The sequence below is a fragment of the Uloborus diversus genome, chromosome 1 (genome assembly GCF_026930045.1).
Source record: "Uloborus diversus isolate 005 chromosome 1, Udiv.v.3.1, whole genome shotgun sequence".
NCBI lineage: Eukaryota > Metazoa > Arthropoda > Arachnida > Araneae > Uloboridae > Uloborus > Uloborus diversus.
This window is the reverse complement of record NC_072731.1, coordinates 200873404-200898240: the sequence shown is the minus strand read 5'-3', so window position 1 is coordinate 200898240 and position 24837 is coordinate 200873404. Positions and strand designations below refer to the sequence as shown.

Sequence of the window (24837 nt, the reverse complement as noted above, 5' to 3'; positions counted from 1 at the left end):
AAACAGGTGGCTGGAGTTGTTTCTTGTGGTTTGCTTCTTGTTGTGTTGTTAGCCTTAGCTCCTATGTTTTATTCTCTGCCTAAAGTAAGAACACCACATATGGATTAAAATAATTAATAATGAAGGAAATTAATCAAAAGTAGTCTCTTGATTGCATTTTAATTGCACTTGCACATTGTTTGTTATGATATATTAAATTTGCTTGAAAATATTTACAAATATTTTACTATTACTATTTTATTTATTTATTTTTTCTTTTTAGTTTTGTGATTTTTTAATGACATATGCAGGGCTCATAGTCCTCCTATATCTCCTATATTTCCTTTATTTTCACAATTTGTCAGATATTCTCCTATGTTTCCTATATTATCTCACTAACTCCTATATTTTTTTCGTCAGATGTTAAATGCTACCCAAAAATGCAAAAACCTTTGATCCGTTTTTTCTGCTTTCTCCTCTACTTTGTCGATGTTGGTATATGTACTAAACTTCTGTTTAAATAATTTTATTTTTATGAAATATACAAAATATAGATTTTACTTGCAACTTTTAACTTGTTTTCAGTTATTTTTTCCTTTTAATGAGTTAACTTTGATTGTAATACAGTAGGCGCCACTTAATGTGATCATGGTTAATGTTATCATTCGCTTAATGTTATCAGAATCACAGTCCCGGAACACTTGTATGTTAACACACGTTAAAAAAGTCGGATATTGTAATCGGCGTCTTCATTTATTGTTATCACTTTTTCATAACCTTTAAATTTTTTTCACGTTTTTGTTCCTCAATTAGCAGAAATACATAGGCAAACCCTGATGAGACTAACTTTCTGTGTAGCATTTTGTGGTTTTCAATAGCAGTTCAAAATTTTTCTGAGAATGAAGCTACAGAAAGGTCGCCCCCAGTAACCACAGACTCCCCCTAAGAAAACTTTCTTTTACACCTAAAAAAATTCAGTCGCTGGACATGTTGCAGGCATTGATGTAGGACCTCCATTGTTGCCATTACTTTGTGAACTATTAAAGAATTTTGTCAAGATTGAAAACAAAGCGAAGTTAAATTAAAATTTAAACAACATGCAAAACCATGCTGGAAAGATAGAAAAGCAGAATGTGCTTTGAAACTGGTTTACGAATGTCAGGGAAAACGGTCATATTTTACTTCACCTATTACTATGGGATAAAAAATTGCATAATTTAGCTTTAACTTTTTATAATTCAGATATTTCCATTCTGTTAATTTAATAATTTATAATTGCGTTCAGTTGAGTCATTGTGATTTTAATTTGAGGTTGCCAAAATAAATGCACCTTAATTGGAAAAAAAAATCATTATTTTGTGTCTCCTGGATTCTTTTCGGTTATTGTTATCAAATTGTATTTGCCCCAAAGTGATCACATTAGGCGGCGCCTACTGTAGTAAGTCATGTTAACTTTAAGTGTATGGCTGAAAAGGTTTTGAAAGCTTTTAATTTTGTCTCATATAATCTTACATGTAGTTCAAATGAATGGTGGTAGCTCAAACGATTGTTTTTGAAAATGCTGTGTACAGAGTTTGGTATCAACTCAACTTTGAGTACTTCCAATGTTTCAAAGCTTGTAGCTTGCTAAAAAATGTAACTATCTCGATGAACAAAGCCATTTTATAGGAATTTGTCTGCTTTTTTCAAATTTGTTCTTTTTTTGTGTTTAGATTTTTCAAGAATTTCAGGAATCTGTCTATAATGCCGTTACAATGAGTGCCGGGTAATTGAATCAGCTACTGTAATGGATTAAATCCTCAAAAACAAAGCAATATCTAGTTTTAATGTTAAAAAATTGCTGAATATTTGAATCAAACATGCTGCTATAATGAATCACGCATATGAGACTGACCATTTCCTGCAAACGTGATGCATTAGTGCAGTCTTTTTTTCTTTGGCTTCATTTAGTAAAATTAGTTTTTTTTTCTGTAAGTAGTGAAATGGAGGGGAGGCAGAGTGTTGTTCACTTTTTGTAATGGTTTTCTCGGGAAAAGTCCAACAAAACCAGTGAGACAAAGAGAGGCATAGAGTCGTTAGGACTTGTGCTCTCGGCTTTCTCATCGTCAGTGTTAGCATTGAAGCAATGAGGTACCGATACCCAGGACTAATTAACCCAGGTAAATTTATGACGTTAAAAACATAATGTCCAAGTTAATTCTTACCTAGTTCTAGCAATCAATAAGAGATGCATTTTTCGAAGCACATAAGTTATAAGCTAAATTTTGTAATTGCTTTTTCATACTGTTTTGCGATAAAATTCTTTAAATAATCAGCGAATGAATATTTTGAGTGAGTAGTATACTTCTAATGATATCTCCTTTGACTGAAAACTTAATTTAAAGTTCTCTTAAATTGTATGTAGAATTCTATTTAGAAATAAAAGAAAAAATGCACACACAATTTTGCTTAAGTGAATCTAAATTGTTTGAAACAAACATGATTTATATAAGTGGCTGTGAGTACAAAAATTCATTTGCTCTCACATCTGTTACTCTTCACATTACTATCACTTCATGCATTATAGAATTGTATTGATAATGGCTCTCAGTTTTTTTTTTTTGTATGGTGCTTCAAGCATACTAGATTCTATACTTTTTCGAAATTCCTATATATTTTCTACCAAACTCCTATATATTTTTCCTTTTAAACTCCTATATATTTTGCTACCAAACTCCTATATTTTTCCTTTCAAACTCCTATATATTTTTTCCCACTTGCTATGAGCTCTGCATACGTCAGCCATTTCAAAGATATATTCTTTAAATCATTAACCAACCAACTATTTGAATAAGTTTCTTGAATTATTTTCTACCGAACATCTGAAGGGGTGAAAAATCTGGACCAATTTTCATTATCTGATAGGTTCTGATACAAAAATTTGCCATATCTGCACCAATATTGTGATATTCATTGTCTAAAAGTGGATTTTTTTCTCGATGTTGGTTGTTAATTTCATTATTTGTTTTAGCAGTCCTGATTTGTATATGAACTACCATACTATGATTAACTAAAGTGCTGAAATCAACAACCCAGGGGGGGGGGATCCTTGAAACTGAGAATAGACTTTCGCTGCTTTTCAAATTCGGATTAATATAAACTTAATCCCCTATAGAATTTTTTTTTTTTTTTTTTGGCTTACCTAATTTAGCCATGGTCAGTGTGAAGCATCAGAGGAACAGTAGGCTAGAAATGTGGTTTGAACCAGGGTACTATACTGAAAAGGGGGTAACTATTGCAGACAATGCTGTTTGCAGATAAAAATTTCAAAAATTTTGAATCGCAATAGCATATTCTCTAGTGTTAGTGTTGTTACAAACGTTTGAAAATAGATGAACAGGGTTATTATAGATATACAGTTTCAGTAGGGACCATATAAAAAGTTCGCTACAACCAGGTGCTGTTACATTCCAGGTTTGCTGTAGCCAGGGCCGCGCCAAGCCTGATTGGAGCCGTCGTGCAAATGTTTTTTGAGCGCCCTTATGCACTGGCGTTCCAGGAAAATGTAGTTAACGCCTGGTTGAGGTTTTGAAGACAAATATAAAATGGAAAAAAAAAAAAACTTTTGGCATTTAGTTTATAAAATTATAATGCATAAATATTTAATTTCGCAATATGATGTACGTTTTTACTTCATATCTTGAAATTATTCCAAGTTCAGCAGCTCTCTGATATGCTAATAATGTGTTTCGGAAGAAGAGAATATTTTAATATCTAAGTTAAAGCCCCTTTGAATATCTATCTAAATCTCTAAGTGATAAACAATTAACAAAACTTCTATGCCTGTCAAATGATGACAACAGTAGCAGTAGCGCAACTAGAAAATAGTTTTTTTTTTGGAAGGGGGGGGGGGGACACAAATTAAATAAAAAATTCTTTCTTTTAATAAGAAGGGTCTGGGGTTTCTTCCCGGGAAATTTTTGAAACTTTTAGTTTGAAAAATGCAATTTTAGACCGTCTTTGGTGGTGTTATGGGGGAAAAAGGTACAAGGGGCTCCATGGAAATTTATAGAAGTTGAACCCTTTAAACGTCATTATAGGCTATATTTATTGACGTTAGAATAAGGGATGGAACTCTGAGATTCTACCTGATCGGTTTTTTTTATAGACAGAAATCAATGCCTTTTCTTTCCCCCAATTTTTTGAAATTGAACTTCCAAAAATGCAACTGTAGACAACTTTGAAGATTTGTACAAGGAAGGAAGTCTGAAGCTTCCCCCTGGAAAATTTTTCAAAATTAAAGTCCTAAAAACCTAAGCAGTATTCTATGGTATTAAGAGAAGTGGTTCAGAGGCTATTCGAACTTCAAGTTTTCGTAAGTCATGTTTCAAAAACCTAATTTTTGATTAAATTAAACAAAGGAGGTTCGAAGAACCTTTGCTCGAATATTTCCTTAAATTGAAGTCTTAAAAACGTGATTGTAAGACCATATTTGGTAACATTAGGGCTGGCAATCATTCGAAATTGAAGCTCTAAGAACGCAATTTTAACCGATTTTCGAATGCAGTTTCAAGCAATGTTGTTTCGAATTCGTGAGCTTTCACAAAATTTTGCAAAATTGAATATCTGGAAACGAAATTTGAGATGATCCGTAATGCTGGGGGGGGGGGGGGGATCAGAGGAGTAGCATTTTAAAAACTTTCTTATTTTGAAGTGAACTAGAAAAAAAAATAACAAGGAGAAAAGAAAAGAAATAGAACGGAGTGGGAGTAGTTGATCACTTAGCTGAAACTATTGAGAATTTTTAACTCCAAGATTTCTTTTTAAAAGTATTAAGTTTTAAAAAAAATTAAAGCTTTACCCCAACATCCTTATTCTTTCCGTATTGAAATCACTTTGCTTTCCAAAAATGCGTCCCCCCCCCTTTGATAGTAAATATTTTTCAAAAACATTCAACTAAGCATTCTGTAGGGGAGGGGGCACGGGGCGGTGCAACCAGAAGGGTGCCTCTTTCTTTAATTTAATACATAAATAGTTGAAGAAAAATGCTCAACCTTGTGACATTACAGACATAGCGAAATAACATTCATGGCTCCACACATGAAGAAAAATGCTAATGTATGCATTTATTAGCATCATGTGCTTTCAGTGTAAAAGATTGCACTTTTGAATAGCATATTTAGACACAAGGCAATATTTTTTTCTTTAGATAGGCAGCAAGGAGGATTGCTTGTTTTAATGAGCAATATAATTTCACTGCTACTTTTATTCCGAAAAGTTCAATTTTATTTTTTTAGTTGGAGATTTTTTTCCTCCATTTAGAGCATTTTTGATTGGTAGAACTCGGTGCGTTTTTGATCCTGGTGCCATCGTGCTCCGCACGACCTTGCACATACAGACGGCGCGACCCTGGCTGTAGCTAGGTTCAACTGTATTTTATATTTTATCTTTAAGTTTTGCATAAAAATAATTTTCCACGCATTATTTTTCTTTCTTTTTTTCCCTTTGAAAAATTTGAGATTTCCATTTTCCCCCCTGTATTTGACTCTTAGGCCTGTTAAATTGATATTTTACAGTAATGAACCATAATTTAAATATCTTTTCTCCCATCAAATCAAATGATTTATGTTCATTTATTTTAATCGTTCTTTACTGCTGCAAACATATTTTTATTTATATAGATATTTTGCTTTACTTCTTTGTAGTGCATACTCTCATGTATTATACTAGTTGCATTGAAAGGAATGTTTCTCCAAGTCAAAGATTTTTTCAATGCATGGGGCATTTCTAAAGTAGATGCTGTAAGTAATATTTAATTTTGGTCAGTATTATTTTTATGTTTCTCTGTAAAGTTACTTTTATAATAAGAAATGTAATTTGTTGCAGCTTATTTGGCTTGTTACTTTCTTGTCAACCGTTTTGTTGGATATAACTTATGGGCTTTTAGTTGGAGTTATATTTGCAATTTTATCTGTGATACTTAGAACTGTGATGTAAGTTGATTCATTTATTTTTCTCCTTCCCTTCAGTTTTCTTATAAACATTCTTTTTAATGCTTAAAATTGAGTTCTATAGGGAGAGGGGGAAACCCACAGTATCAAATTGGTTTGGTAGACCTTTTCAAGTAATTTAATTTTATTATCAAGTATCTTAAAAATAGCTCCTTATCATCCACTCAAAAAGATTGCAGTTTGCATCTTATTGCTTGTGATATTGAATTTAATTCTAAAATATCTAAACCTGTGTTTGCTAATACTGTCAGGCGTAGTGTAAGGAATTCAATTTCTAATTCAGATCTGGTTGTTACCAAAACTGACAAATGGGGTGAAATTGTTGTTCTTGACAAACCATCTGATGCTGATGATAAAACTAATGATTTGATTTCTGCTGGTCCAGATATGAAAATTTCAAAAATTTCTGGTGATAAACAGTTAAAAAATTATTTCTTCTGCTATCAAGTCTGTTCAGTCTATTCTTGCCAATAGCAAACGCTGATTCTTTCTATTGCTAATTGCAGGCCTAGAAGTGACATTTGCCAAAAATAATGTAGGAATCCTAGGGACTTAGGCATGTTCAAATCTTGGATTTTTTACTACAATAAACTCCTGATTATCCGCAAGTCAATCAAGAACATGTATTTTGGTAGAAAAAGCAAATACTAATGACTGTTTTGTTTAAAAATTGCAAATTTAAACTCTGTTGTTTTTCAGTAAATTACCGCCCATTATTTTGTTTATTTTTTGTTTTCTTCATCGTACATACACTTCTACATTGATGCTAAGTTCTGTTTTGCAGAAATACGAAACATTTATACTGTACTGTACATATTTCCAAGGGTGCCCATATGGGAGGGTAAGTGGGGGCTCAAGGCCTCCCCCCTCCTTGAAATTAGAACATCCTTGCTTTTAGTACTTTTTTCCTTTGCAAAAATGTAAAAACCTTTCTTCTCCAGCAGTTAATGAATAAGTTATTGAAAATGTCAAATTTTAATAACTCTAACCTGTACTGAAATCGGTTTTTATTGGGAAAATATCCTGCTAAACCGTGGGAAAAATATCTGAGCCCCCCCCCCTTAAAATTTTGCATATGGGCGCCCTTGCATATTTTTTATTGTTTGTAGAAAGTATCAAGCATCAATGCAGCTAAGTTTTTGAGGAAGGACAATTTTTAGTCTTTGTCCCTTATTTTAGTCTTTTTTTGGTTTATCCGTGATTTTTATTATCCATGGCATTTGTGCCCCCCCAATTTTGCGGATAATCGGGAGTTTACTGCATTTTATAATACATTCCCTTTTCAATTTTTATGCGTTAAAAGGAAACAACTATGACGTATGGGCATGAGTCATAGATCGAGGTGAATTCCAAGATCACTCAACAAATAAATAGAATGTCACATATAAACAAAACAAAAAATATGTATATAAATATTTCCTACTAAAATCAGTAAAGGAAAAGGAAACATACTCATGCAAGCTCTGTTTAAGCTGATAGTTTTCAAGTCTAATACGCTATCCTCCCCTTCCCCATATGACTAGAAGGCATCAGTGAAAGACAAGTTTAAATGTTTTTCACTCCCTACGCAGAACACGCAGAGTAAAAAGTAGTAAAGTAGGCTTGCCAGACCTCCCGGTTTTTAAACAAAATCCTGGTGTCCCGGCCGGTTTACTTCATGTCCCGAAAAAAGATAAATTTGATTACAAATGACCAAAAAGGTCTAAAAATAGTTAGCTTTGAATGATTATTTAGGATAATTACTTCGTCATCTGTATCTTTGACCTTTAAAATTAATACCGGTTTGGCTTGTCAGAATTTTTACAACAAAATTCAAACCAAAAAACACTAAAAAAGTCCTATAAAATTAAAAGTATATCTAAATATTGTTCACTTTTTTATTCCTCAATCAAAGTTTTTTTTCTAACTGAAACAAATTAAATAATTACATCTCGGAAGTGAAATGTTCAAATTGTATCTGCTTCTGCCATTTTTTATTACCCCTGTTTTAGGTTCATAATTAGTAATTATTTATTCACAGCATTAAGTATTACCTGCCCTATAAAATGCTCCAAAAATCAGCCCTTTGATTTCAAGTGACGTGGGGGGGGGGGGGGTCCCGGTTTAACATTTAAGAAATTTAGCAAATCTACCTAGCTTTAAGGGTTTTAAATTGTTAAAATAGTTGGTATTTTATGTATATAAGTTCTGTAGTATTAGGTTTTAGATTAAATTTAATATATGTACTAAGATGAAAATTTTAGGATTGTGCTCAATTTCAGAAATACTGATTTTGTTGCACTTAAGCTGAGCTTGAAAGAGGTTTTCTCGTCAGGTTTGGATAATAGCGATGTAGATTTTAAGGAAATCTCCTATCCAGTTTCAATGCAATATTTGTATCATTAATATTTCTTTCAGAATTAATTTGCTCAGTTTGATGTCTTTTACTCATTCTAGACCTTCCCGAACAATATTGGGTCAGATACCTGATACTGATATCTATGTAGATATTAAACGATATGACTTGGTAAGTTCTGCTTTGCAAAACAAAATGCATTTCATCCTCGTTTATAAAATTGTTTTGTTCTATTTTAAGGCTTTTAACTATATTTCTTCAATATTTCTCCCACAGGCTCAAGAAGTTACTGGAATAAAAATCATTCATTTTGAATCTGCTCTATATTTTATCAACAAAGAACTGTTTAAAAATTATATTGAGAAACATGTTCCATTGAAAATAGCGTAAGTTTCTTCCATGCATTTTATAATGGTTTTAGTCTTTTTTGCTAATGATTGGATTCATATTCATTTAAAGGTAAAACAACATTCAGGGAGAAAATGTTATTTTATCTTTGAGCATCGACTTTCTGGAAATAAGTCAAACAAAATTAAATTCTATGAGATAAATTTTATGACCAAAATATCCAGGCATTTTTCTTCTCATATGAAGAATTTTCCACTAAATTTATTACGTTCCTGTCTTTTCATGACAGATTCCAAAGTTGAGAACAATTTTACTTCATATTAAAATAAAACAAATCATTTCTACCTTTTTCTTGCGTTTATAGTGAAATATTAAATTTCAAAAACAAACAAACGACATATGAAAGAAGTTGGTTTGAAAACATCTTTTGCCAGATAGCAAAAGAGAAGGGTCCATCCAGCAAAAAAGCATCCACTTTTAACCTTTTCTTTTTTTACTAAGCAATCAAAGGTTTTTTAAAATGTGTAGATTTTCATGTGAACTTTTATGGCTTTTCTTGAACTTTCTGTACTTCTACATAAATTAACTTGTGCAAGATGTTGCCAAATGATGATTATGAAACGAAAGAGCCAAAAACTGCAACCAAAAGTCTGTTGTATTGGTACCCAAACAGAAGTCTTAAAACAGACCAGTAGCCGAAGCAAAATACAGCAAACACTTAATGGTTATGCCATGAATCTCATATGGTTCAAGCTAGTTACAACCAAGATGTTCAAACCTATAGGCGAAAACACTTCAATCACACTCACATAGGATGTAAGAGTTTCCTCATGAAAGAGGCAACCCTTGCAGGCTGTTGCAATACTATCATTAAATTTTGAAAAAGTTTTTATAGGGTAAATGACTAGTTATGGGCATTCAACCAGTAATAGGCAGATTTGCCTTTTTGTCAGTATTACACTTTTAATCAATATTCCAGGAACACCATCAGTGCATTTTCAAAATAGAATCTTTCAAGAACACCCATACCACATTTTTTCAAAATATAAGTTTTATGTATGTTTAAGAAAGAGGTTCAAAAAGAAAAAACTGCAATTTTCTTTGCATTTGAGTTTTTGACGTTTCTTAAGTACCTGACATTGTTTCTTATCAGATCGCAGTTTTATTGGTACATACTCATTCCTTAGCCCCCCCCCTATCATAAAGGTACATTTTTGCTATTAAGATATTTAAGATCTTTTCAAGCTGCCTATAACTAGTCAAGTAAATTGTTGTAATTTAATTCTTTGCTATTTAAGTTGGGAAAACCCTTCTTTTGATCTCTAATGTCCCCCCAAGTACTACATTATTATATATATTTTTTTTCCGTAATTTAAAAAACTGACTAAGACCAACCTAGCTGGGCGCAGAACTTGTAATTGATCGTCATTGGTTTATTCCTATATAGTGTTTTCACAAAAGTCAAATTATTCATAAAATGTGCTTTGTGTTTTACCTTTCGTAAAATTAAATCCTTTTGAAAGATGATGTTTAATTAGTAGCAGTTTTTCATACGTAGAAAATTAATTTAGCTGTTTTTTTTTTTCTTTGGAACTAGTGTTTACTGATATTGACAATTTAAACTATATACTTTCATAATATATTCTGTTTAGAACTGCTGAAGATTCTGAAACCAAGAATCCAAGTTCACAAATTCATAGGATAATTATAGACTGCTCCACGTTTACATTTGTGGATATTGCTGGATTAGAAGCTCTTTTAGAGGTAAATTTAATTTTTTTGTGTAACTTTTTGTCATCTTTTAAAACAAGAATTTCAATAAAACTTCCTTTTTATAAAGCCACCCAGCCACAAGCAAAAAATCCTATTTTTAAATATTTTTTAAGTACACATTAAGTACATTTTTAAAGGCCCTTCAAACCAGAGGCGTAGCTAGACCCGACTTTCGGGGGGGGGGGGGGGGTACTTCTTTCATATATATATACACATACATATATATGTGTGTGTGAGTGTGTGTGTGTAAACTTTTTTTAGTATTAAAAAAATAAGAGCCTAGGTGAATCTTACACACTTTGGAATGGGGTGCCTAAATTCCGATACTTGTGTCAAACAAAACAAAAGTAAAGATTTTTTTTAATTATTATTTTAATGTTATTGAAAATTCAACTTTTTTTTTCTTTTCCCTTCATTTAATTTAAAGTGAAATTTTATAGCAATGGTCTTGTCAAAACCAGTCTATCCAAATCAGGGAGAAATCAAATATCTGATGAGCGTGTTCGGTTCATTTTAGTGTGACTGCTTAATTTAGAGGCTAACACACATCTACAAAAGCTAGCATCCCTGAAAGCTAATAGATACTTCCATTTTCGCCTGTAAACTGGATGTTGGACTTTCAATCTCATCGGTGGCCAAACTACACTGGTGTGCAAAAATTAAGGACGAGACGGTTTTTTCAATATAACTTTGTACAAAAGCTTTCCAAATCAACACATTTAATACCGTAAGATCCCCAATACGTAAGGACATGTGTAATGTAAGCAACACTTACTAAAAGAGAAATCAGAGGGATAAAAAGAAGCTTTATTGAAAAAGTAGCATGGAGAGCAATGCGACTGAAGACCGAAACATCCCTGTGATGGGTGTCCAGAAAGAAACATCCGGTCTTTAGTAGGGGATATGATCTCCCCCGACTGCTAGGCAGGTTTCACAGCGTCTGCCTATGCTGAGAATGAGGGTGTCAATGATTTGTTGAGGCATTGCTGCCCATTCGTCTTGCAGCACCAATCGAAGCTCCCGAATCGTTACTGGTGGTAAGGTACGAGCTGCCAAGCGTCTGCCTAGAAAATCCCATACATGCTCGATGGGATTGACATCCGGAGATCGTGCCGGCAAATCCATACGTTCAATATCCTCACTCTCTAAGAGCTGTTCAGCAGCTACTGTGTGATGACATGGTGCATTGTCGTCCATGAAAAGGAACTGCGGACCCATAGCGCCTCTAAAAAGACGCAGATATGGAAAAAGAATCTCGTTACAATAACAGGTCCCGTTGACTGAACCTGCGTCGAAGATGTGAAGGTCTGTACGACTACCAAGCATGATGACTCCCCAAACGAGAACACCGCGACCTCCATACTTGTCCCTTTCAATGATGTTCGAGGGATGATTGCGGCTTCCCCGCTCTCTCCAGATGTGTATGCGATGAGAATCGCTACTCAGACTGAATCTGCTCTCATCTGTAAAGAGTACTCATCCCCATTCATTGTCTCTCCAATTCCGGTATTCCCGCCACCACAGAGAACGCCTTCTCCGATGGGCAGGCGTTAGAGGTACACACCGTACAGGGCGTCGTGCAAACAGACCACCACCGTGCAGTCTTCTGGCCACAGTAAAACGCGATATCGGTCGTCCAGTCACCTGTGTCGTGTGTCTAGCGATTTCTCCCGCTGTCTGCCGCCTGTTTCTTCTGGCCTGTAAGACAATATATCGGTCATCTGCGGATGTGGTTCCTCGTGGACGACCACTACTGAACCCCCGGATAGCTGTTCCTGTAGTTTGAAATTGTCTCCAAAGTCGTGAAACGATGCTGTGAGCAATTCCGAACTCTGCAGCCACACTTGTCACACTGCGGCCTTCCTCCAACTTCCAATGATTCGACCTCAGGTAAAAGCATCCAGATGTCGTCTAACAGATTGATTAATCTCCATTTCTCGCTGAGGCAGCAACTCGGTGTGATTTTAACTGCTATACCGCGTGCAATTTTTTTGCCAGAAATACTGATCTTACACCGACAACATGCTTTATACTACTCAGACACTCCCCCATTACGTCTGCCTGCATATCTGCTCATGTGCTACCGTACATCACCTTACGTAATCTCCTGATTGGTCTTTCTGTCCGCTCTGCCTCTTCGTTCAGCAGATATGTTAATTTTTCGACTTCGTCCTTAATTTTTGCACACCAGTGTATAAAGACTATTTTTGCTAACGTGGTTTGCACTAAAAGTATGAAATAAAATAATAAAAGACTTCTTGAATTATAACCCGCAAAAAATGAAATTGCTTTTCATATCGAAATATTTATATGTTGCTTTTTATGTATTTACATTTATGCTAATTCTAAAGCAGTTAATAAAATTTGAATAAAAAAAAAATAGGGAAGAAATATAGGCGGTAGAAAGGTATTCGCTCAAATGCATACCACTGTTCTCCTCTCAAGACTTTATTTTTAATTTTATTAGCTGCTTAAGAATTTACATAAATATCTATTTGAGAGAGCAACAGCAATTTTCTTGTGCTATAAACAGAAGTCTCTTTTATTTTCTACTTTTTAATGCGAGCCAAGCTAACAGAAATAATCTAGATTCATTTCGTTTTTAAACATTTTATTCATGTAATGCTATGCAGTTTTTCTTTTGAATTAAAATAAAATTACCTTTAGAAGGGTTTGATGGGACTAATGCTGATTTGCAGACTGTTTTTTGTTTTCTTCAGAGGACATTAACTTTCTCTTTTTAGAGCAATCCTTTTCGTCATTTTCATTTTTTTCTTTGGATTTAAAAAAACTTGTTATCGGTTTTGCTCGCTTCATTATGCAACAACTTTCACTTAGAATGTACTATTTTAAACAGACTGTACGCTTCCAAAAGAATACGCAGTAAATACTGGCTGAAAAATGAATGTGATTGCAATGGATACTCTGGTTAGCAAAGGTCGTTTTGATTATGACCTATGACACACACGAAACCAGACCAACAAAAACCTCTATTGTCTCGAATTCCGGTTATGCTATCATTTTCGGATTCAAAGCCCCATGATCTGTAAAGCAGCAAACAAAAACATTTTCTTCAACTCAGAAACAGAGGAATTGTCTTTAAGAGCTGAGGAGGCATGGAAAAGAGGGAGAAATGCATTCCACGAATAGGCTTTCCAAGAAGGTTAACCAAAGGACAGTCGTTTCGCGCACTTTCTTGGAAGAAGAGTAAAGGGGTGAAATTCACAGGTTTGACATGTAAGATGAACATTTCAAGTTCATAGTTAAACGTCATTCAAGTTAAAAGCCATTTCGCTCTGTTATCTAGATTAGTACTGTTCTTTGGTTGCTCTCTTTCTTAAAATTGTGATTCCTTAGAAAACCGAAACGATAAGAGTGAAAAGAAAGTATAAGTTTTTTTCAAGTGATGAAAAAAGGAAAACCGTAGAATACTGGCCAAGTTGGATTTGCAGCAATTGCTAACCTACCTCAAGAGGATAAATAATGAATCCAAAAAAAAAAAAAAAAAAATCAGGGACCAAAAATCAATAAAAGACGTTTTCTTGAAAAAGATATGCTTAAAGTTACTTTTACCGTCAAAATGATTCCTTAAACTCGCAATAAAGCACTTAATAATGTAATAATAGAATAAATACCTAACAAAACTAATAAAGAGGAATTTTAATCAAGAGCCCATATTGTCTTTAGTATCGATTTCAAATTTTCACCATCATATTTCAAATTTCTATAAAAAGTTTCTTACAGCCCCGTATCTCAAAACTTCTTTATCTCGATTTTTTCTTTAATGTGAAATTCGAAATATACAGATTCAACTGTATGCAATATTCCCACTGCGTGGCTCATAAAGTTAAACATATTTCCCTTCAAGCGGCCATGATGTAAAATTCCTTCACCCAGCGATGTATTGAAGAGTGGCCGTGTCGAAAAATTTCGCCATGAATATTCTTCCATAGAATTTTACGGCGCAGCCGTTCTCAAAGCAGAATATTCAAGGCCAAATTTTTCGACACACCCGCTCTTCAAAACATCGCTGGGTGAAGGAATTTTACGTCACGGCCGCTTGAAGGGTTAACAATTTGCAAAATCTATAACAAAGAAAGGCTGCATATATGTGGATTTAACAAATCAATCTCTTTTCTAAAGCAAAGTGTCAAATTTCACTCAATTATCAAAAAATTGTCGCAGCAGAGGGTGGCGTCTTTATGCTAGAGGGTCACACATGGAGCAGATTTTCAATGACATTGGGGGGGGGGGGGAGAGCGAAGTGAATTTTTGACCTTTGTTACTCAGAAAAAAAATCGTTTTGATTTTTTTTTCTTTTTTTTTTTCTTTCTCTTCTCTCTTCTTTTTTTTTCTCTCTCTTTTTTTTTTTTTGAGACTAACGTTTCGGGGGAGGGGGGTGTGTCCCCCCCTTAGCTACGCCCCTGACTCATGCAACTCCTTTTAATACTATTGAGCACCATTCAAAAAGAGAAAACCCCTTAAAAATTTAAATGGTACAGTTTGCCCCCCTCCAATGTGCATCTTTGCAGTACATATGCTGTGCCAGTTATCTCTCTGGTGTTTGAGTGAAATAAAATAGAGTGGTGGTTACTTTGGCTTGGTATAATTTTAAAGTATGTCAAAAGACTACATTTTCCCATATTATTTATTCCGAAAGAAAATATCAACTTATTTAAATAGACATTTGTTAGAAAAATGCTAAGTACAACACCTAAGTGAATACATTATTGCTGTATATTTAGACTTGATCAATGATGACCAACTGTAAATTTCATTGCATTTAATTAAAGTAAAGCTTTTGTATTCATTTTTAGTGTTTGTCTCAAGCATTTTTGGAAGGGCATGACACCCCTACCTCGTTTAAGGTAACCTCTGATGCACCCTGCCCCTTTTGAAGTTAGAAACAACACTTTATTACTAAAACAAATCTTTCTCTAAAGGTAAAAATTCCCACAAACCTAGTGTTAAAATATAAATAACTTTCTCATTTTCTTAAAAATTATATTGGCATATGAATAATACCAATATAATAAAACTAAATGAAATTAAATTGAATTTTCAAAAATAACAATACTTAAATTCTTATTTAAATCCAGGGATGTTTGTGATCTGAAAATTTTGAGTTGCAGTTTCCAAAAATTTTGGGCTGGCAACACATTCCAAAACTTTTTTTTTTCCAATGGAGCTGTGTGAGAGGCCATTTGGCCATAACCAGACCTAGTGCAGACCCAGAAAAGTTTCTATTTTTCCTACTTTTTACAGCTATCTCCTTTTCCTACTTTTTCTTTCTTTAGTATAGCTCTTCTAATTGTGTGATTCTTATTTTTACAATGCCACACCGATAATTTTCTGTGTGTTTCATTTTGAAAAGCAAAAGAAAAAGCGGATCCTGAGCTTTTCATTGACTGACTACAGTAATTTCTGGAAGGAGCGCCGCAGCGTCTGCGTGTTTAAAAGTTAAATTTTCGTATGTGACTTTTTTGCCGTTGAGGCGTTTATGATTGACTTTTCTTTTTATCGCCCTGACTTCAGTCATACTGTTTTCACAAAACAATAAAGAAACAGATACTGGCTCATTCTGATGCAGTCATATATTATTTACCTGTCAATTAAAAGCTTTAATTAAAGTAAACTGCCGACTGTTCAAAAAGTGCGGGAAAAGTTGAATTTCCTATTTGCAGATTTTTTGTTTAGTTGATTACAAGTGAAATGGAGCTCTATTTAAACAGAAAGGCAATGTAAAGTCCTAAAAGGAACGTAAGGAAACAAAATGAAAAACCTGTATACTGTACATATTTTATTGATGTTAGTACAAAATAAAAGCAACAGATAACAAATTCGCAAAAACGGACCACTTCAAAAAAAATTGTGGAAACACTTTCCATACATCACTCTGATAATTGTTCATGCTAAATTGTAAACATGATTATAAAATTTCCTTTCCTTACAAAAAGTGTATTTGCAAAAAAAAAAAAAAAAAAAAACACACACACAACAAAACCTAGATAGGCAAAACGTTCCCGATTTTTGAGAAAAATCGGAAATCAATTTAAATGCAAGATTCCGTTTTTATTTCTTCACATTTTTAAAAGTTGGTGGATAGAGCCACAAGCAAATATGTACTGTATTTTTTTTCTTTGTAATGGGTATTTTCTACTCTGATATATCATCAATATTAAGGAGTTGCTCATCATTTTTATGTGCTGCGTTTATGGCAATGCGGCATTTCTGAACATTTAGAAATTTTTTGACCGACTCTTACTCTTTTCGGGGTGCGGCAATTATACTGTAAGCATATCTACTATAAGTTATTGTACTCAGGGCGCCTGATCAAAGGGATGGGGGGGGGGGGGAGAAAGAGATATAGCAGGCATTTGATGCCAGGTGCTCCCCCCTCACTCTCAATTTTGTGAACAATTTCCGAATGAATATTTTTGTTGTATAGTGAGGATTGAGAGAACCTTTTCCTTTGAAAAAACTACATGCCTTCCTTTTTATGCATTGAGAAACATTAGTAACTGATGATGTTATGTTTTATGTAACCTTTGATAAAACGTTATGTTTACCATGCATGGATTTTTCCCTTTTTTTTCTGTGAAAAAAATTTCAGAACAAGGAGGTAAAAAATCATCAAACCAATAAAACGATATTTGTTTCTATTGCTTGATTAAAATTAAAACTAGCCCATCATTTTGATTTTTTCCCCCGGGGTGGCTAGCGAAGGATGTATACTGAATGCAAATTTTATTTGAAAACAACAAAAACCGCACAAATTTGTATAGCATTAATTTTCCAAAGCCAGGGTGGGGAGAAATTGACCCCACAGACTCCCATTAAGGTTTTCCATGAAACATAAATTTATGTTGAATGCTAAAAATACATAACATAATACAAACCCTTTAGTTTACTTATTTTGTTATTTATTTAGTTTTAATTATTTTGTTATAAATTTTATGTACCATACTTAAGAACAAATTAATTTTCGTTCTGCATTTTCAGTGTCTTTTTCCTTTTTTTTTTTTCAAATTAAAACATTTGCCCCTATTTATGCAAGAATGCATGTCAGCTGCTTATTATTTTTAACTAAAACTAATTTAATATTTGCTTTTTGTATCATAGTTTATGACAACAGGAGCTGAGAGTGTTAGTGTTTTCAAATGATAAATGGATGCTCTCGAAGGAATGTTTTAGTTTTTGATAAACAAATCTTTTTCAAAAATGGTTTTGTTGCACCAAACTATGAGTTTTATTATTATTATTATTATTATTTTTTTTTTTTTTGCGATTGCTATCGCTATATTGCTTTTTATTCGTTCACACTTAAAAATTTTATGACTGTATTGTTGAAAGGTGTTTCTTTGTTTGGATTTTATTTTCATATTTTTGTAATTAATATCTTTGTTTCCTCCAGTTTATTTTTTTTGCTGATGATTGTCAGCTTGTTTCTTTTGTTCTGTTTTTGTGACTCGGTCTTTCATTTAATCCCTTTAATGCTTCAAAAGTACTGTTAGTTTATTTTTGGGACAGTTTCAAATCTAAAATACTATTAGTTTATTTAGGGCTGGGCGATGCATCTATGTATCGCCAAAAACCAATGTGTATCTCACATCGTCAAACCAGTTTAAAATATTTCTCTAAATTGATGCATCGATAGTGCTCTGATGTACACACACCTGTCAAGGGTTGCTGCCGCTTTAAACTCTTAATTTTTTCACACCAATGTTAATTAGTAGTGTTATAATCCAATCTGGCTTAACAATGAAGGTTCGAAAAAAAAGCAACATTTTTGATGAGCAAAATAGCAACAAAAAATGCAGACATGTATTTTGATGTTACAAGCAGTGGAGTTTCTAACACTGGTGTTACATTGGTTGCTAACTCTGTGTTATCCCCCCCTCCCCCCGCTGCTGATTACAAGAAACCTTTTTTTAATATAAGAAGATGCGAGTTTTTGAACGAAATGCGTGACTTTGCAACCTTTTACTCACATCTTTTTGCATTGAAAAAACTCTCATGTGGCTCAATGTAATCTCAAAACTTGTCTTCATTATTTTTCACTAACTTGCGCCTTTAGCACTGCTTTATAATATAATAAATTTCTTTCTGGTGCTGGAATCCATTAATTCGTATCTGGCATGATATACAATTTTTAAACCTTTTATATATTTTGTAAAATTCAAACAAGCAAGTTTAATTTAAAAAAAAAAACCTTACATCATGATGCATCGCTATATCGCGATGTAAGATTGGCGATGCATCACAATGTAAAAATTCTTACATCGCCCAGCCCTAAGTTTATTTTACATTAGAAATAAAATATATGCCAAATTTGTTTCCTCTTGAGGTGTGTGTAGTCCTATCTTTTCCTACTTTTTTAAGTCATCAGTCTTTCATGTGCCACCATCAAGGTGCTGATGCATGACACAAGTAGTTTTTGAAGCCCAATTTCCACCAGATGGAGGCACCTGGGCTCTCTTTGATGCGAAATTGCAAAGAATTTACTTTTGCCGAGGGAATTCTAAGCCAAAGGGATCTTTTATATGCCACATAATCATACGACATGGGCGCTGATGATTTGCTGCATCTCAAAAATCCATCAACTGGTCACCTTAGTCTGGCCAGAACCCGGGTCCTAGGCGTAGAAAGCCAGCGCCTTACCATCATGCCACCAGCTCGCTCACTGAACAATTATATAAAAAAAAACACCTTTAAAAATAGTTTTTTTCAATGATTTTTGAATGCATATTTGAAAAGTTTTTACATGAAAGGGTCATGAGTGTCAAGTTTCCTCATAGTTTCCGAAAATTTCATGCTGTTTTCACAAGATTTTACTTGAGTCCACTATCAGCCCTGTTTGAAACTTTGTATTTACCCTACATACTTCATACAACTAATACAGTTTGCAAATTAAAATTTTTAAAATAGTATTTATCAGTTAAAGATCAATTTTCAAGCTAAAGTTTTGCTTCAGCAAGGTACTAATTTAGATTCATGTTTAATTTGAATATAAATCCGAATTTACAGTTTCTAGCATAATTTATTAAACTAAACAGTAAAAGAATGGATTTTATGCATTTAGTATACATAATATACTAATAAAAGCACCTTTATTGTTTTGAGAAAGTACCCTCCCTCCTTGTGACTAGGGGGAAATGCTAATTTTAATGTAAACTTAATGGGGTTTTCCTTCCAGGTCTGTGCATAAGTATACTTGTGAAGCTGGAGAACGAGGGGAAAACTTTATTTTGCACAGTGCTAAATAAATTTTGAAATATTAGAATTGACGTAATAAAAGTATTGAAAGTACAAAATTTCGCTATGATAACTGTAACAAAGGAGTTTTACTTAAAACATCTTTAATTTTCGTTTTCTCTTTAAGGTAATGAAAGAATATAAAGATATAGGCATAGTGGTATTTTTATCAGGATGCTCAAGTAAGTTTTGTAATGTTCTTTTTCTTACCAGCCTCTAAGAAACATGAGTACATACAGGATCGCCACAGAAAAATCATCCTTTTTTAAAAGTTACCTACGGACCAAAATATTGCTCAGAAATGTACAAAATTTTGTATATAACTAACTATAGGATGAGCGTTTCAGGGAATAACAGGATTGTTCAAAATTTCTCTGCAAGAGAGTTCTTTTTAATGAAGTACATATAAATGACTGCTTCATTATTTAGATTTCACCAATTGTTTCATCACCTTCACTAGATGAAATTCCTGCCCACATTAGCCATTGCACACCTGCCTTTTTTTTTTAAAGAAACACACAATAGCTTTTACTTCGAAAAACAGATTTTTCTATCAAATCCAGGAAACAAAAGTAAGATTTTAATTGCTTTCTAAATTAAATGGTTTCAATTTAACATTAAACTTAATGGTAGTCATAAATTCGCATTCTTTTAGATGAAATATGAAAAAAGAAAGTAAAAATTTTTTTGTAATGAATAAAATTATTTAAAAAATGTATTTTAATTTGGCCATGGTGGACAGTATTAATAATTCCCAACACAATTGACATTTAATACTTTTGTGAAATTAAAAACTAATGGGAAAAAAAATCAATTACAGATAGTCGCAGAAAATAATAGACATCATGTTTGTTACTAGAATTGTTTAAAGCTGTCACAAATGCATTTTTTGTAATTCATTTGAAAGATGTTCTGCGGCGATGAAATTTTGAATGATTTTATTATTACAGTCAAACATCGTTATCGCGACACCCGGATTTCACAACACTACAGATGTCACGTCACTGTTTCAAAGTCCTGAACTTATGCCATACAGTTTTAATGTTAAGTGACTCCGGGTTTTCCGACAGTTTTTTTTTTTTTTTTTTGAGGCAACTCCGGTTACGATTACACTTTGAGCTGCGCACATTGGATCAAATATTTCTTTGCGATTGAAAAATTTTCCGTAAAATAATGAATACATTTGAAGATGTTTGTTGTAGGAACTTCGGACTTAGAGAAGAGATTTGACCAGGCATGACACCTCAAAAATGGTGGGGGACGAGTAGATAAATTCTGAACGTGAAGGTTTAAGACATGACAGGAGGGACAATAGAAATTAATTCAAAGTGGGTGGATTGTAATACTGGGCGAGGGAAACAGCAGGAGAAGAGAAAGACCATAGCTACCTTAAGCTGTAGGTGGTTTCTACAAGCTTCTCCCATGAGAGAAAAAGAGATGAGAGCTCCTCATTAGATTGAAAAGGGACAGACAATTCTAAAGTGGATAAAAGAATTAGAAAGGGTTTTTTCAGGTTTCACCTTTGAAAGGTGGGGCTAGGCCGTCAAAATATAATCAAATTGCGGACAAAAGTGAAGAGTCTTAAATTGGTTTCTTTCTTGCTGATAATTTCGTGGAAAGCAGGAATGTCAGAAATGTTATTCGCAAGTTTAGCAAACACTTATTGGAAAGTATTGTAGAATTCAAAATAATAATAATAATAATAATAATAATAAGTGAAGTTTTTTAAAAAGAATTTTCTTTATATTCACCAATAACTCAAATTTACATTAGTTGAATCTATTTAAAAGCATATATATATATATATATATATATATATATATATATATATATATATATATATATATATATATATATATATATATATATATATATTTAATAAAAGTGAAAAATATTGAAAAGACCACACCAAGAGCCCATAGATGCGCAACGCAGCAAAACTAAAAAGCCAAGTAAATATAAAATTAAGCAAACAGAATTGCAAATATTAAACAAATTATAAATAGTTAATGATGAGAAAAAGGAAAATGCAAACAGCTATTAAGTAGAAAAAGATAAAGAATGAATCCAGAGCTCATCAGCCGTGGAAGATTCATTAAATATGGTCAAAAGACCAAAATTTTTAACTAAGAACTAAAAGGGAATGTTTAAGCTCCAGTACATGCAATATAGAGTAACAATGGGCAAAAGCACCACTTGTTAAACTAAAAACAATAAATTAAAGCTCAAACCTAAAATTAAGCAATCAGAATTTCAAATATTAAACAAATTATAAATAATAAGTGATGATAAAAAGGAAAAATGCAAACAGCTATTAAGTAGGAATAGATAAAGAGTGAATCCAGAGCTCATCAGCCGTGGAGGATTCATTAATTATGGTCAAAAGACCAAAATTTTTTAACTATGAACTAGAAGAGAATGTTTAAGCTCCAGTACATGCAATATAGAGTAACAATGGGCAAAAGCACCACTTGCTAAACTAAAAACAATAAACTGGAGCTCAAACCTAAAACTAAAAGCAGGGGGTTTCGCCTCGACTAATTAGGGAAACAAGTTCCGAAAATTAGTCTTCCACGGGACAGTACCTGCCTATAACAAAATTGTCTTACCTTGAAATCCACGTAAACTCAGCCCAATCCATTGTTCAACATGATAAAAATACATTCCAGTTGTCAACATAACATAAAAAACATATCTAGAAATCAATCCATAAACATACCGAGTCGCCTGTTTCCCATGTGTAAAAAACTCATCCACCCCAGTGATTCATAAAAAATGGTTTGTCACGGTGGTATCATACATTTACACAGTTAAACAGTTTCAAAAGAAGCGAAATGCTCATCGAAGGCTATACTTAAGCAAATGTTCTCAACTAGATTTTTAGGGAAGTTATTATTAAAAAGTAAGTTTTTGAGTACTGAAATTTCTTGCTTAAATGCAGAAATGGTATTGCAAATTCTTTTTATTCTGATAGCTTGCAAAACAATAATGCCAATAAAAACCTTTTTACTTAAGCAGGAGGAAAAATCTTGTAAGCTGTTAACTGTGAAATTGAATTCGCGTCTTTTATCATAGATTGTAGTGGAACAATTTGAGTCAATTGAGAGCTCGTTACCTTACTTTTAGAAACTCTCTCATGCCTCATATCTTGAGAAATATTAAAACAAAACCATTTAACTTCTGCATCCAAATCAATAAGATCTTGGATTATTTTCAATTCAGTCACATTGTAGAGCATATAGCAACAGAGTAAAACGACAACAACATTGTTGTTGACGTTTTACTCCTTCCATAGTACAAAGTTTTCTACTGCTTTTTTACAACATAACAACAGAGGATGATCTTAAATAATCTTTGGTGCGTGAATGTGCTAAAAAAGAACTATGTTTATTCTTTAGATGAGAAAAGTAAAGAAACTAGTAAGCAGACAAGTAAGGCAGTTGGACACTTAACCAAAAATCATGCCTGAAAAAATTAATTTATACCAAAAAGTATCAGATTTCAAACCAAATGTGTTTTTTCGTTACTAGATAGAAACAGGTAGCAGTTTTTTTTAATCATTATTTTTTGTTATTTGGTGGTTTTCAAACATTTTAGTTTGAAGTAATTCTAAGGTTCTTATTTTTATTTTTAACAGTTGCAATGCAAGGGGTAATGGAGAAGGCAAATTTTCAAGAAAAAGTTCCTCATCATCCTGCAATATTTCCAACCATTCATGATGCAGTAGTATATAATTTTCAATCTCAGATGCATACATCAAAAAGCTGATGTATGAATATAGGAGAGAGACTTTGTATTTATTGTTGTATAGATGTTAAAATATTTTTATGATGTTTTAAATTTTATCAACTGAAGCACATAGAAGCAAAAGGGTGTAAGTGCCAGACTATTTAAAGTATGGAGATGACTAGTATAAATGGTAGGAGAAAGTCATCAGTTTTGAGGCCAGGTGTAGCCCTGGTAGGTGCTGCTATACAGCATAGTTTAGAAAAAGTTTCCACTGGAAACTGCTAACTAGGATCTAAACTTTGCACAGGTTTTACTCCTAAATTCAAAAAATCCACTTGCATGCCTTTGCTTCTCACTGCCTCAATGTTATTTATCGGTAGAAGGAAAAAGAGCTTTGAAAGTTTTTGATGTTAAGATTTTAATAAGGGTCCCAACAAATGTTTATAAGCAGCATGAATCCTATTTGAGAGCTTTGAACTTTATTTTTGAATGCTAAACATTTTTATATTGGAAGTTGGAAGATTCTCGAGTCTTAACTAAAAATATGAAATGATATGAATCTGAATAAATGTTTTACTTAATTTTTCTCACATGCAAAATCCTTCTACCCAACATAAATTTCCATTGAACAGAAAAAGCTTAAACGCATTATTTATTTTTCTAACTTTGAAAAACATTTTACATATCATGTTTCCATTTTATACAGCTGCATTTTATGTGATTTTCATTAAGTCATTTTAGTGTAACTATTCATTAGTTTTTTTTTTTTTTTAAATTTCACTTTCATGTCTTGTTTGTTTTATTTTGCTTAATTACATAAAATTAAAATTTCATTAGAAACTTAACCCTTTCAGTAGTTGAAATTACCAGTACTTTGTGGTAAAGTCAACAAATTATCGGCTTTTTCCTTATGAATTCATAAGAATCTACAAAGTCTATTTTTGAGAAAATGTCAAATAAAATGTTAAATGAATTTGATTTAATTTTTTTAAAACATATAAAGTGTATTTTACTTGAAAGATTGATGCAATGAAATATTGTGATAATATATATAGAAATTATTATCAGTGTTATTTGCAAAGAAATGAATGACTTTCAAAAATAAGATTTTGAAAATAAAATTTTAATTTTAGATTTAAAGAAAAAGTGTGTCATGACTTATTTTCTTGACAAAATTGTATCGCGATTTCCTATCAGGGTTCATATACCTACAATATTTTGTATTTGTCCTTACGTTATATCATGGGGTGATTGATAAATTAGGTCTCTAATAGAATAAAATAAGTTTCTGACAAAGTAAAATAACAGGGATATCAAAATGAAGGAAATTTATTACTCTTTACATATTGCAAACTCATTTCTCAACATAGTTGGACAGTGCTAGAGGAGAGGAAGCTGGCTAATATTATGCCGCTCTTCAAGAAAGGG

The 24837-nt window shown here is 32.9% G+C and overlaps 1 protein-coding gene across 2 annotated transcripts in view; it reads left to right on the top strand.

Annotated features, from left to right (window-relative positions):
- Positions 1-24546, top strand: part of LOC129224334 (sulfate transporter-like) — a 98810-nt gene extending 74264 nt beyond the window's left edge. For both annotated transcript variants that reach the window (XM_054858777.1, XM_054858784.1), the window contains 8 exons: positions 7-84; positions 5664-5759; positions 5845-5951; positions 8406-8475; positions 8581-8690; positions 10305-10416; positions 19808-19862; positions 23318-24546. In XM_054858777.1, coding sequence (XP_054714752.1) covers positions 7-84; positions 5664-5759; positions 5845-5951; positions 8406-8475; positions 8581-8690; positions 10305-10416; positions 19808-19862; positions 23318-23448 — 759 coding nt within the window. In that variant the 3' untranslated portion in view covers positions 23449-24546. The remainder of the gene's footprint in view (positions 1-6; positions 85-5663; positions 5760-5844; positions 5952-8405; positions 8476-8580; positions 8691-10304; positions 10417-19807; positions 19863-23317) is intronic.
- Positions 24547-24837: the final 291 nt, after the last annotated feature.